The sequence below is a fragment of the Misgurnus anguillicaudatus genome, chromosome 11 (genome assembly GCF_027580225.2).
Source record: "Misgurnus anguillicaudatus chromosome 11, ASM2758022v2, whole genome shotgun sequence".
NCBI classification, from domain to species: domain Eukaryota; kingdom Metazoa; phylum Chordata; class Actinopteri; order Cypriniformes; family Cobitidae; genus Misgurnus; species Misgurnus anguillicaudatus.
The window spans coordinates 12,156,885-12,169,164 of record NC_073347.2 but is presented as its reverse complement, the minus strand read 5'-3'; the positions used below and the strand labels follow the sequence as shown (position 1 = coordinate 12,169,164).

The 12,280-nt window shown below is 36.9% G+C and overlaps 2 protein-coding genes across 5 annotated transcripts in view; one reads left to right on the top strand and one right to left on the bottom strand.

Annotated features, from left to right (window-relative positions):
- Positions 1-1,154: 1,154 nt before the first annotated feature.
- mocos (molybdenum cofactor sulfurase) lies at positions 1,155-10,832 on the bottom strand. 2 transcript variants are annotated; one of them, XM_073873040.1, is made up of 15 exons: positions 10,529-10,832; positions 9,360-9,448; positions 9,051-9,118; positions 7,823-8,464; positions 7,666-7,742; positions 7,387-7,586; positions 6,905-7,021; positions 5,658-6,047; positions 5,384-5,546; positions 5,125-5,209; positions 3,197-3,321; positions 2,367-2,466; positions 2,070-2,211; positions 1,545-1,649; positions 1,155-1,430 (listed from the first exon to the last, which is right to left on the bottom strand). In XM_073873040.1, the coding sequence occupies exons 1-15, from the start codon at positions 10,641-10,643 to the stop codon at positions 1,314-1,316; spliced, it is 2,535 nt and encodes an 844-aa protein (XP_073729141.1). In that variant the 5' UTR covers positions 10,644-10,832; the 3' UTR covers positions 1,155-1,313. The 2 variants fall into 2 exon arrangements, with proteins under 2 accessions (XP_073729141.1, XP_073729140.1); XM_073873039.1 differs by having other exon boundaries at positions 2,367-2,469; positions 10,529-10,830.
- Positions 10,166-12,280, top strand: part of LOC129415907 (poly(rC)-binding protein 3) — a 31,905-nt gene continuing 29,790 nt past the window's right edge. The window contains exon 1 of one of the 3 annotated variants that reach the window (XM_055170097.2): positions 10,166-10,372. The gene's annotated coding sequence lies outside the window, so the exon portion shown is untranslated. The remainder of the gene's footprint in view (positions 10,373-12,280) is intronic. The other 2 variants (XM_055170096.2, XM_055170098.2) reach the window with 2 other exon arrangements.

The window sequence follows — 12,280 nt, the reverse complement described above, 5'->3', positions numbered from 1 at the left end:
GTATAGTCTTTATATAACAAAATAATAACTATTACAAAGATGGGTTTATTCCAGTAGTGCAGGGATTTTCTAACATTTTGTCAGCTGAACCCCCTTGACTTGACTTAAATATGTACTTGAAGTAATAGCACATTTGCATGTTTAACTTCCAAAACATTTATTTTTCATCTAAAGTTTTTATCAGAAGTATTTGACCTAATTTTTGTTATCATTGCCTGTTATTGGACCTTCATCTGGCAATTCAATCTTTTCTAATCTGTTCTTTCATTAGTTTTCTGATATATTGTAGTGTAATTGTCACATGACAAAATATATATTTTTTGTAAGTTTATATAAAATTTGTAAGATTGTGTATTTACATTAAATGAACTGTAATGAAATATATTTATAAACTCAGCCCCCTGCAATTCCCTCGCGAACCAAAGTGTGGGAAACCCGGTTGTGGCTAGAAGGGATAAAGCAGACGCCGAAATCTCGTGAAATCGCAACGGATGAGCGCCGTTTGATCCTATCCTACCCATAAACCCCAAATTTGATGGGATTTAGGCCGTAGGTCTATAAAACCCATCCATAACCACTGTTTTCATCCTAATCCTACCAACCTCTTGTGAGATTTAGGCCGTAGCTCTATCCATTCTAGCCAAAACCGGGAAACCCTGCACTAGTGTAAAATAAACTGTGTGGACCTTTTGCCGAGCAGAACACGCCCTTAAACTCGACCACGCCCATGTGTGCGTAAATATGACGATTAGGAAATTGTCTTTAGAGTTTTGGTTTCGTTATTAAAAGCTTAACAGCTTATCACATTCACATGCAAACAGAAGCGCTCCAAATTTACGGTAACTACAAGTCAAGAATAGGATTTCTGGAAGCTGGTTGAATAGCCTTCGAGCTATGGACATATGTAGCCTACTACACACCGGGCAGGCACTAACCTCACTACTCTTAACCAGCCTGGAAATTAATTTTTATATAAATGACATAAAATAACTTAATTAAGTTTTTAAACACCCTATGTAATACTCTGAAGTGCCTGCTTAAAACAACCATCATACATTTAATAAAACAAGACCAAATCCCTTTCTTAATGCTTTCTCTGGTGCGTTCTCAGTAATCTATTATGATACAAAAATACACCATAGAGGGAATCATAATTAGTTTTGTAAAATCTGATTTATTTTTTTATATTGAATACAAATATGTTGATAATATCTGTAGATAATGTAGGCCTAATGCACATTCCATGTATTTCAAGTATATTGCATAAATTGTAAAACATGTGCATAAAATGAAATAACATTTCCTAAAGATTTTTAAGGATTATCAGCAGACTCTGATATTTGTGGAGTAACATGAGCCCCTACAGATAAGATAGGGAGAGCAGTGGAACTCCTTATTGACTGTTGGGTCAAGTAAACACCAAAAGTCACCTATAAGAACAAGAACAGAAAAGACCACATAAAGTACTTAACACAGTTTAGAAATAAAAAATTTTAACCGACTCCAAACACAAAAAGAAGAATACATTTTTTTATTTTTCAGACCTTTCCACTTCTGCATTCAGAAAGAGACCTGAGGGGTTCCTGGGTCCTAGCTGCCGATTTCTGGTCAACTCCAATCATCTGGCAACGGCCACATTTTCCTATCACCTTAAACACAAAGAGAAGATTAATCTATCATAGGGCTGCATAAAGATTAATCGTGATTAATCGTTTGCAGAATAAATCTTTTTGTTTACATCATATTTGTGTACTTTGTATAATACTTATGTATATATAAATAGACGCATAACTTTAAGAAAAATATATATTTTTATATTAAGTATTTATAAATGTACAAATGTATATACATATGCAAACATTTTTTAAATAATATATACATGCATGTGTGTGTGTGTGTGTTTATATATACATAATAATTATATACAGTACAAAAACATATATGATGTAAACAAAAACTTTTATTCTACAAACGATTAATCGTTATGCAGCCCTAATTTATAATGTGGTTTTATTATATATTTCATCTTCTTGCTCTTCATGACAGTGTCTGTATGGGTTTTTGCTTACCTTAAACTTTGTGGTTCCTATTGTCAGGTGGGACCAGCCCTCCTCTACAAACGGCTCCTGTCCTGAGACAACAATATTCGCCCGGAAACGTTGAACCAACTGCTCCATATCCAACCTCATGTCTTTACTCTCATTTTCCTGTCTAAGCATGCCAGATTTATCGAAACATGCAGAAATAAATTATGCTATTACACTTTGGCAGCATCAAAGGTTATAGTGTCAAAAGTATCACTTTATTGCAGAATGCACTGTTTTGTTAATCTGCAGCTGGTAAAGTGTGCTTGGAATAAACTATACCTGTTGTCAATGTGTTGTTGTAAAACAGACACACTAGCTCTGTTAATGAGAAGAAACTGAGCCTCGTTCACCAGAGAGAGAGCGGCGAGGCAACAATCCCCTGCTGGGGAGAAAAGCATCATTGAAGTTAAATTACTTCCTATTAGAGAGTAGTAATGGAGTTATAGAAATTAATGAGACAAGCATTACAGTAATAGTACAGAGTGTGGATAGCACAGCTCAGATAATTCGGTTTTGTGCGGATTTGATGAGAAATAATAAATTGTCTGACTTTTGATTGCAGACCCCTGGGGAAAATCTGAGAAGCAATCTCCATCGGTTCTCCATTATAGGACAGAGTTAAAGGAAAAATCCCATAATAAAACGAAAAATAAATATAGATGGTCATTAAAGGGATAGTTCACCCAAAAATGGTGTCATCATTTACTCACTCTCATGTTGTTACAAATCTGTATAAATGTCGTTGTTCTGATGAACATGAAGGAAGGTATTTTGAGAATTGTTTGTAACCCAACGGTTCATGGACCCTATTCACTTCCATATAGTATTCTTTTATCCTACATGGAAGTCAATGGGGTCCACAAACATTCCTCAAAATATCCTCCTTTGTGCTCATCAGAACAAAGAAATCTACACGGGTTTGTAACAACATGAGAGTGAGAAAATGATGACAGACTTTTCATGAACTATTCCTTTAAAATTTTGCTAAAATTACAAAGCTGGTGGCCTAATACTCTTGCAGAATAGGCTACTAAATGTGAATGCAGATGGGTTTTGTTGGATTAAATGTACAGTTAAAATGCTGTAGCCAATATCAGGACTACTGTTACCTTTCTGTCTGCCAATTTTCATTTCACGCAGGACATCAGGACTCTGCCTTAAAAGACGACAAGGTTTTCCAAGGAACTCAGAAAGCCATGCTGAAACTTCCTTCCCACAATCCACTGACAGTACACTACACCAAAGAAAGATTAAACATTCAGTAAGTTTTAACATGCGCTTTAAAAAAACTTTAATTTGTTTAAAGGTCACTTGATATGAGAAAGTCACTTTTATTTTTTGTTTGAACATAATTGTGTGTCACCTGTGTGTCTTAAAAAAATCTGTTGGCATTTTCTGAGCAAACTTGCATCACTTTGTGCAGGCCCCGCCCACAACCATGCAAAGACCACAGTTAGGTCATTATTTCTATTTTAAATCTTCTTTACATAATTCATTACTGCACGTTCATTATGAATAATGAAGCAAAGTAAATGTTGATATATTCGGTATAGATAACAGTAAACGAGGAGGGAAGCAGGAGTTCATTTACATAGAGACACACACAAAAACAGCACTTTTCCTGCACACCCAAAAATGTGTCTTTTCAAAATGGTGTAATAAATGGTATTTGGACCTGAAACTTTACAGGCACATTTTGGGGACACCTGAGACTAATATTATTCATCTTAAAAAATTGCCATATTAGGTGACATTTAAAGGTGCAGTGTGTAAATTTTTGTGGCATCTAGTGGTGAGGTTGCGCATTGCAACCAAGAGCTAAGTCCACTGCTCACCCCTCGCTTTTGAAACGCATAGAGGAGTTACGTTAGCCGCCAACAGACAAACATGTCATCATCGGAGACAACTTAGTAAAAAAAAGTTTGTCTGTTAAGGGCTTCTGTAGAAACATGGTGGCACAAAATGGCGACTTTCATGTAAGGGGACCCTCTGTGTATGTAGATAAAAACATCTCATTCTAAAGTAATAAAAACATAACGGTGCATTATGAAAGGTCTTTATACACCCCTGATCATATAGTTTTGTATAATATTTTGCATTTATGTCAAGAGATCCTTCTAAAAAATTACACACTGCACCTTTAAAGGGACAGTTCGACCAAAAATGATACCAAACCCATGATTCACTCACCCCGAAGCCGTCCGAGATGCACACGCCCATCACCCTTCAGACAAACACATTTTCTGCCATTTTAGAAAATGTTTTAGATCTTTCACTTAATCAAATGTGAAGCCATGGGGTCCAAATCCCTCAAGTCCAAAAAATGTGCATCTATCCTTCACAAAATAAATCCAAACGGCTCCACGATGACAAACAAAGGCCTTCTGGGGGTGGTCCGCACCGTTTTGTTGTAGAAATATCCATATTTAAGGCTTTATAAACGAAAATAACTAGCTTCTGGTAACGCCGCCATCTTAGTCGCGTCCACATTCAAGATGCAAGCGTACGCAGTTTACGCAGGGTTCTGTGCTGCTGCTCTGTGCCCCCGCCCTCCAAATTTGTCATACGTCATTAAGAAAAGTGTGTACACTCACTGATACTCTCTCCTGAATACAGAGGAGTCCAAGATGGCGGCACTACCGGAAGGTAGCCATTCTCGTTTACAAAGCCTTATGGATATTTCTACAACAACACCGTGCGGATCACCCCCAGAAGACCTTTGTTTTTTATCCTGGAGCCGTTTGGATTTCTTTGGGGAAGTATATATGCACATCCTCTGGCCCTGAAAGACGTGGACCCCGCAACTTTCCTGTTTAGCAGCTGAAAGATATAAGACATTTAAAATAACTGAATGTGTCTGTCCGAAAAATGATGGACACATGCATCTCGGATGGCCCCGCGGCGAGCAAATCATGGGTCCAATATCATTTTTGGCTGAACTATCCCTTTAAGTAAGTTTGTTGGATGTCTCAATTATTTTTCTAATTAATATCATTATATACAATTATATAAAAATATACACATTTTATCTTCATACCTGTCACCACAAACTTTGGTGTGGGATGCTCTTACACCTGTATACTTTATATTGGCATCTAAGGGAACAGTGACTGGTTTCATTCCTGTTATGGGTGGTAATACATTATTATTTAATACAAATACTAGTTTGCCTTTTCATTGTACTATTTCATACTAAATAATGAAAAATGACAACACAGTCCAAAAACAGTAACACATTTTCATTGTTAGCATTACTCTTAAGCCACATGAATAGCTTTGTGCAGAATATATCTGACCTGAGACCTTTAGCTGCAGCGTATTAGAGGCCAGACAGATAACAGGTTGGATGAGACACAGTTTAGGCTCTCTTTTCTGGCTCAGACACACTCCATTCTCATTTACAACCATCCATAAACGGTCATACAGCAAACCCTGGGGTCCCAGTGGCCACTCTGCCACCTGTTACATCAATCACAATTACTACAAAGAGTACTTGAAATGTTAACTGCCATCATTATATTAAAGTGCTTTTCATTCTTTGGATTTAGGCATCATACAAATGTTTCATACCTCAAATGAAGCACATGATTTGACAGGATAGATGAAAAGATTAGTTAGTGTATGGGTACTGCCATTGTTCTTTCTCTCTTTGGACACATGCTCTTCAGATGGTGCTTCTCTGAAAGAGAGGTTGATGTCTTGCCCATTCTCATGTCCTATCTGCCCATTTGTTACTGGTGTTGGATGAAAGGATGCTGATGGATCCACTGGTGCTGGTGTCATCAGCCTTCCCAGTCTCTTTTGGTCCAGTGTTAATGGTTTGTACACAAAACAGTTCACAATAAACCGAAGAAAGTTCTGACAATCCTCAAAACTAGACATGTAGCCAAAAGACACACGGATGGACCCTGTTGGACGCCCCTCAACCAGATCAATGTTGTCTCCACAGACGTGACCAGCCTTGAAAAGAGCCAAAGAGAACAATCTATCAATCTGTAAGTCCTAGACCAACCTAGAAAGGATTTTTAAAAGGCTTTTTTATTGACAATCTTTTGTACAGGGTCCCCACAGGTCCTTGAAATCCTTGAAAGATTGTGAATCTGGGGGAAAAATTCAAGGCCCTGGGAAGTTTTTGAAAATACACATACATGGATACAGGTCATTGAAAATGCTTGAATCTATTTTATGCAAAAAGTTTTCTGGAAAAAATCCATATTATTCCCTATGTAGTGTAGGATAATATCATAAAAATTCTAGACTTTTTAAGCACACGTGCCAAACTGTTCACTTATATCTTCTGTATGCGAATGTTAGTTCATCTCAAAATGCTTTATTGCATAGTTGTGTTTGACACATGAAAACGTCTCGTGTAACGTAAGTAACTGTTGTTCCCTGAGAAGGGAACGAGACACTGCATCTCCTTTGCCATATTTCGTGCGTCCCTGTAACGTCATCTTTGGCAATATTTCAGAAAGCGATATATTTTCTGGCTCCTGCATCATCCTGTCTTTGTAGTTAAGCCACACCATTGGTTGAATTTGATATACACATTCAGACACACTTACCCCTGGAGGCGTTCCCAAAGTGTCACCGCAGTGACGCAGCGCGAGTTCCCTCGAAAGTGAACTGTAACAATGTATCTTAAAAGGTAACACAATGTAACCTCGCTCTCACTCGAAATGTCCCCACATTTAGTCCTTGAATTTGAGGAGAATTTGCACCTGGAAAGTCCTTGAACGATCTTTGAATTTGAAGTTAACTAAGGTGTGGGAACCCTGTTTGTAGTTACAAATAAAACGGTTATTACCCTCACTTACCTGTAAGTTAGTCTTTACGTCTTGGTTGCTGATACCCAGATAATATTGACAAGCTCCTGTGTTGCAAAAACAGCCTGTGCGAATATGAATGTTGAAAAGACTGGCCATTTTGTCCACCTGATGCAAAATAAAAGCACATCTAATTTTCATACGATAGCTGTAGTATCTACACAAAATACAGCTGGAAATTATTTGACATTTTATAATAATAATAAATATTATTAAAAATAATGATTTGCACTCTAAAAAATGCTGGGTTATTTTCAACCTAGCATTGGGTGAAATAAGAACAAACCCAAACCATTGGTTTGTAATTTGCTGATTTGTTTCAAATTAAAAATGCTTGTTTTTAACCATTGGGTCAAATATATTTTATGGATTAATTTAACCCAACATCTTGTTTTGTCCTTTTTTGACCCAGCACTGGTTTAAAAATAACCCAGCATTTTTAAGACTGTATAAATATAATGTATTTGGTATACCTGGGAATATCCAACTGTTCGTCCATGGCAGTCCAATAGACTAAAGTTGAGGATCGCACCCTGTTCAGCCATATTCTGAAACTCATTATCGCAATAGATCTGTGCAACAGGTTTTCCATTACTATGACACAGGCATGAGAGTACGGTGTAGGTGTAGCGAGCTAAACCAAATGTATGAAGCTGAATGTTGAGCATACTTCCTAAAAACAAAAACATTCTTAAATGAAAACATGCTATATGGGTCACTATATCACAAATATAAACTACACATATCCAAACCTGTAAGTTTTTGAAGTGTCTCGAAACCATGATGAAGAGAAATAATGTCAAGGAAGGAGATCGTGCCATCCTCAAACCTGAAGAAGTTATTACACATTATACAGATTGGTACACTAGCACCAACCGAACCGCTTTCCAGCCATCTGTCATAAATTACCTGCTATCAACATTTGGTCTTGGTACAAAATAGTTTTCTTCCATAAGATACGCTGCTGCTGTCCCTCCACCAAAGTAACTCTTTCTCAAGATCTCAGCTGTTTCATTCCTAACCAGCAAGGCTCCGAGTCCAGTAGGAAAGCCGAACATTTTGTAGAAAGATATTGGCACGAAATCAGCTGGATACTTCCTGAGGTCCAGATGTGAGCAGCTTACAAAACAGGCAGCATCGAGAAGCACAAACCATCGACCGCCGTGCTCACATGCTGGATAGAGCTGTTGAGATTGAATTCCTTTCACGTATCTCAGGGGATATTTCCTGCCTGAGAAGTTACTCTGGGCAGGATAGCAAAAAAGATGAGGAGTCGAGCTCCTCTGTTCTTCATCAGTCGATTTCTTAATAATGGCTTCCACTTCGTGAGGCTGGATGGGAACCACGGTTACCCCCCGAAGAGCAGGTGCACCACGAATCCCGACCACAGAGGTGTGGTTGTCGGTGAGGTAGCAAAACCGACTTCCAGGCCCATCAGTCGATGCAGACTTCCAGGGGAAAGAGTCAGCCACTAATTTCAGTGCTGCGGTGCATCCTGATGTAAATATCACTGAGTATTCTTCAGGAGTTGTATTAAAATGTTCCAGTATCCTTCATTACAAAGAGCTTATCAAGGTCTTAAAAAAGACACAACTATGACAATACATATTGGTGTATTACCACAGCTTAAAGGGGCCATGGCACAAGACTTTTTTAAGATGTCAAATAAATCTTTGGTGTCTCCAGAGCACATATGTGAAGTTTTTGCTCAAAATAGCATAGAAATAATTTATTATAGCATGTTAAAATTGCCACTTGGAGGTGTGTGCAAAAATGTGCCGTTTTGGTTGTGTCCTTTAAAATGCAAATGAGCTGATGAAATTCAAACATGGTGGTGGTTTGTTGTAATTAAAACTCATTGTGCTTTTCTCTGCACTAAATGGCAGTGCTGTGGTTGGATAGTGCAGATAAAGGGGTGGTGTTGTTATAATAAGAGCTCATAAGGAGAGCCAAATTTCAATTACCTATTTTTTCATGTGCTTGTAAAGAATGGTTTACCAAAATTAAGTTACTGGGTTGATCTTTTTCACATTTTCTAGGTTGATAGAAGCACTGGGGACCCAATCATAGCACCCACTTAAACATGGAAAAAGTCAGATTTTCATGCCATGGCCCCAATTCAGAGGATGCTGCTTACCTGTATCGGACACTTTCAACAGTGTCATGTGTTAATCTGCTGCTGGGATTGTGACTGTGAGGATTACCTATGGAAAAGTCATGTTTTGCAAATTTATAGTGCATAATGCATGCAGTACACTCTTATATAGAGAAAGGTTAAAAAGGTCTTTGTCGGAGTGAATAGTTCCTTAAAGAACCTTTAACATCCACAGAACTGTTCTTGTTGCCCAAAAGATTAATTGAAACAAAAAAATGCTTCTACAAACTATAAAAGGTAAGAAAATGGTTATTTTATAAACCTTGTGTATGAGAGTAAAAATTACTTGTCATAAACATTCCTTGCTATATCCTCGTAAAATCCTTTAATGAGAGATTCAGGAAACAGGGTAGTCCCTGCATGATCAAGGTACGTAATACCTTAAAGAAAGAAAAGAAAAAGAGAAAAGATATACTACACCATTTTTTTTTCTCAACCAGGGGGCCCCAAGATGACTTAAAATAATAAGACAAAACATGAGTAAATATCAAGATTCTTTTGTATTTGGCTATTTTTATAATTAATATACATATTTCTAATTATGACAAGCTCTAGAACAGGGGTCTCCAATGCCCGCCAAAGCACATTCTATTAATAGTCTCAATTGTAATATTTATTTATTAATTTTTTTTATATTGGCTTGGTTTATGTATGTTAACATTTTAAACAATACTTACACATATTAACAAGTAAAATAAAAAAATAAAATCAACAAGTAAAACAAAACAGTTTTGAGTAGACTATCAAAAAGTAGCCCTCCAGATTTTTTTTGTTTTATCCATTGTGGTAACCCTTGCTCACCAAAAGGTTGGAGACCCCTGCTCTAGAACATTTTACTGGGTAGAGACTATGAATGGGGGTCCCCAAATATTGTTATGGACAAGGGTCTTGAGGACCAATAATATCAAAGCTTCAGACTCTACATGTAATACCCCAGTGAAATCAACAGAGAGCGCTGCATGCATAACAGAATAAAGAAATTGTGATAAAGTGAAACTATTCCAATTCGCATACTATCAGTACTAAAGTAGATGAAATTAGATTTTGTAAAATCTCTTTTAATGCACTCAAATATCTATAGCCTACTTCCCATAACAAAACAACACATACTTTTAGGGCGTAGTACAGACATACAACAAAGTACCGCGAGAGCGTTTCTAGTGTAGACTGCCCGGTATGCGTTCGAATCGCTCTCGCGTTATCTTGATGTCATCAGTCGGTCTGGGCGCGGAACCGCATGAAGTTGAGAACAGTTTAAAAAGAACAACAAGCCGGTGCGCTACTTTCTAAGCATTTTTACAACAGTAAGTTTAATATATGTATTATTTACAACTCGGATATTTGTTACAAACCGCTTAATAGATCTTAAAAGTGGAAGTATTATTAGTGATTTGAAGAACAACGTCAATGCAAGTTTTGACGTTGCTGAATAGAGTAAGTTAAGTTATGTAAACTCTTACCTTTAATCCTTTTAAATTCTAGATCGATCAGTTCTTGTTGATCAATGCCGTAACCATAATGTTTCCAGAAAGCGTTAAAACGTTCAAAGCTGCAGAGGTCCTGCAGAGTCTCCATGTTGTCACGAGAGCAGCTCCCTCTTTCACGAATTTATTTTCTCAAAACTCAACTGATTCAACTGAGCAAAGTACAGCTGCTGCGTGACTAACTGTGCAAATATGGCGAAGATTGTCACTTTCATTGTAACACCATCCCCCTGTTCACAAACAAAGCTTAAGGCTATAAACTAAAACACGTGTTTGAGCTGTCATCCGAAAAAAAAGCACTGACAGACCTTAAAATATGCCAATGCAATTGATTTTTCTCAGGATACACACCATTATTTTTCTTTTTCTAAGGCATGTTTATTAAAGATGCTTTAAACATAGATCTAGACCTGGTTTTAGCTAAGCCATTTCTGAAACCAATCCCACGAGTTTAAGCAATTGCGACAACCCTTTAAAATACAAAGTAAAGATGAATTTGTCACGAATCTTTAGCTTTTTTCAAAATAATGAAATCATACAAAGCTTCATATACTTTACAGCATAATTTTTGCTACGGTAACTTTTTTGTCAGATTAGAAAAACTGTAGAAAATTGTATTGAGCATGTTTTAACATTTTACAAACAAAATGTAAACAAACTGAACACTTCCCTGCTGAAAATACAGCATATCAGCATCATTCCCATGCTGGTTTAGCTGGTGGTCACCAGCAAACCAGCACCAAAACACATGCTGGTCATGCTGGTTTTTCCAGCGCGGTAATAAAATACCATTCATGGTACCTGATTTTCTTCTTGGAAATAGTGTGGTACTATTCTTTGAAGTAATTTGAATTACAATGTAAATATTATGGTATGCAAACACTTATGAAAATTGACCATGGGTTTTATTACAATAAAAGGTACTGTAGTAAGCATGCTTTTTTGGATGATTGATTTCTATTTGTATAACCACAGTTTTACTAGTTTTAGAGTATCATTTTTAAACTATGCTTACTGTAACAAAACCATGGTTGATATGTGGTTACTACAGTATAGTTGTACTGCACATACCATAGTGAATTATGTTAACCAAGCATCATTTTTTTGGTGTTCTGTATAAGTGGATTGGTTTCATACACACTAAAAATATTGGTGCTAAATAGCACTAAAAGCTCATAATCATATGGGAACCATTTTAGTGCTATTTAGCACCTATAAAGCATCTATGAAGAACCATCTGGGGGTGATATAGAACCACTATAGCACCAGATATGGTTCTATATAGCACAATATGGTTCTACACAGGTGCTGCATAGGTGCTATATGTCACTTAAAATGGTATATGATTATGAGCCAGTGAACCACTTTTAGTGCTATTAAGCACCGTTTGTTTTTAGGGTGTATGACATTTGTGAGATCTGGTATTTAACAAGTAAAAAAAACAGAGATTCTGTATTTATTGTTGTAATGCATATTTACTGCATGGGTTCCCGTCCCGAACGCTTCATTTTGTGACCCACTCAAATAGGTGTAATCTATCCCGGGACCCACAAGAAAATTATTAAATGAAAATAAGAAAACAAATGTTTTCTTTTTTTATAAGTGAGTTTTTCAAAGTGTTGTGTCATGCAAATTGCTATTTTGCTGACATTGTCACCCAACTAAAAATATTCACACCGCATGAGTTCTGTTGCGTTTTTCCGCCCGTTTTGATTGCTATGATATAAT

Coding starts and splice junctions, on each gene's coding strand:
- mocos (XM_073873039.1), bottom strand. CDS start 10,643: ATGGAGACTCTGCAGGACCTCTGCAGCTTTGAACGTTTTAACGCTTTC. Junction 7,743..7,822: donor AGACCAAATGTTGATAGCAG/GTAATTTATGAC, acceptor TAACTTCTTCAG/GTTTGAGGATGGCACGATCT. Junction 6,048..6,904: donor ACGTAAAGACTAACTTACAG/GTAAGTGAGGGT, acceptor GCTCTTTTCAAG/GCTGGTCACGTCTGTGGAGA.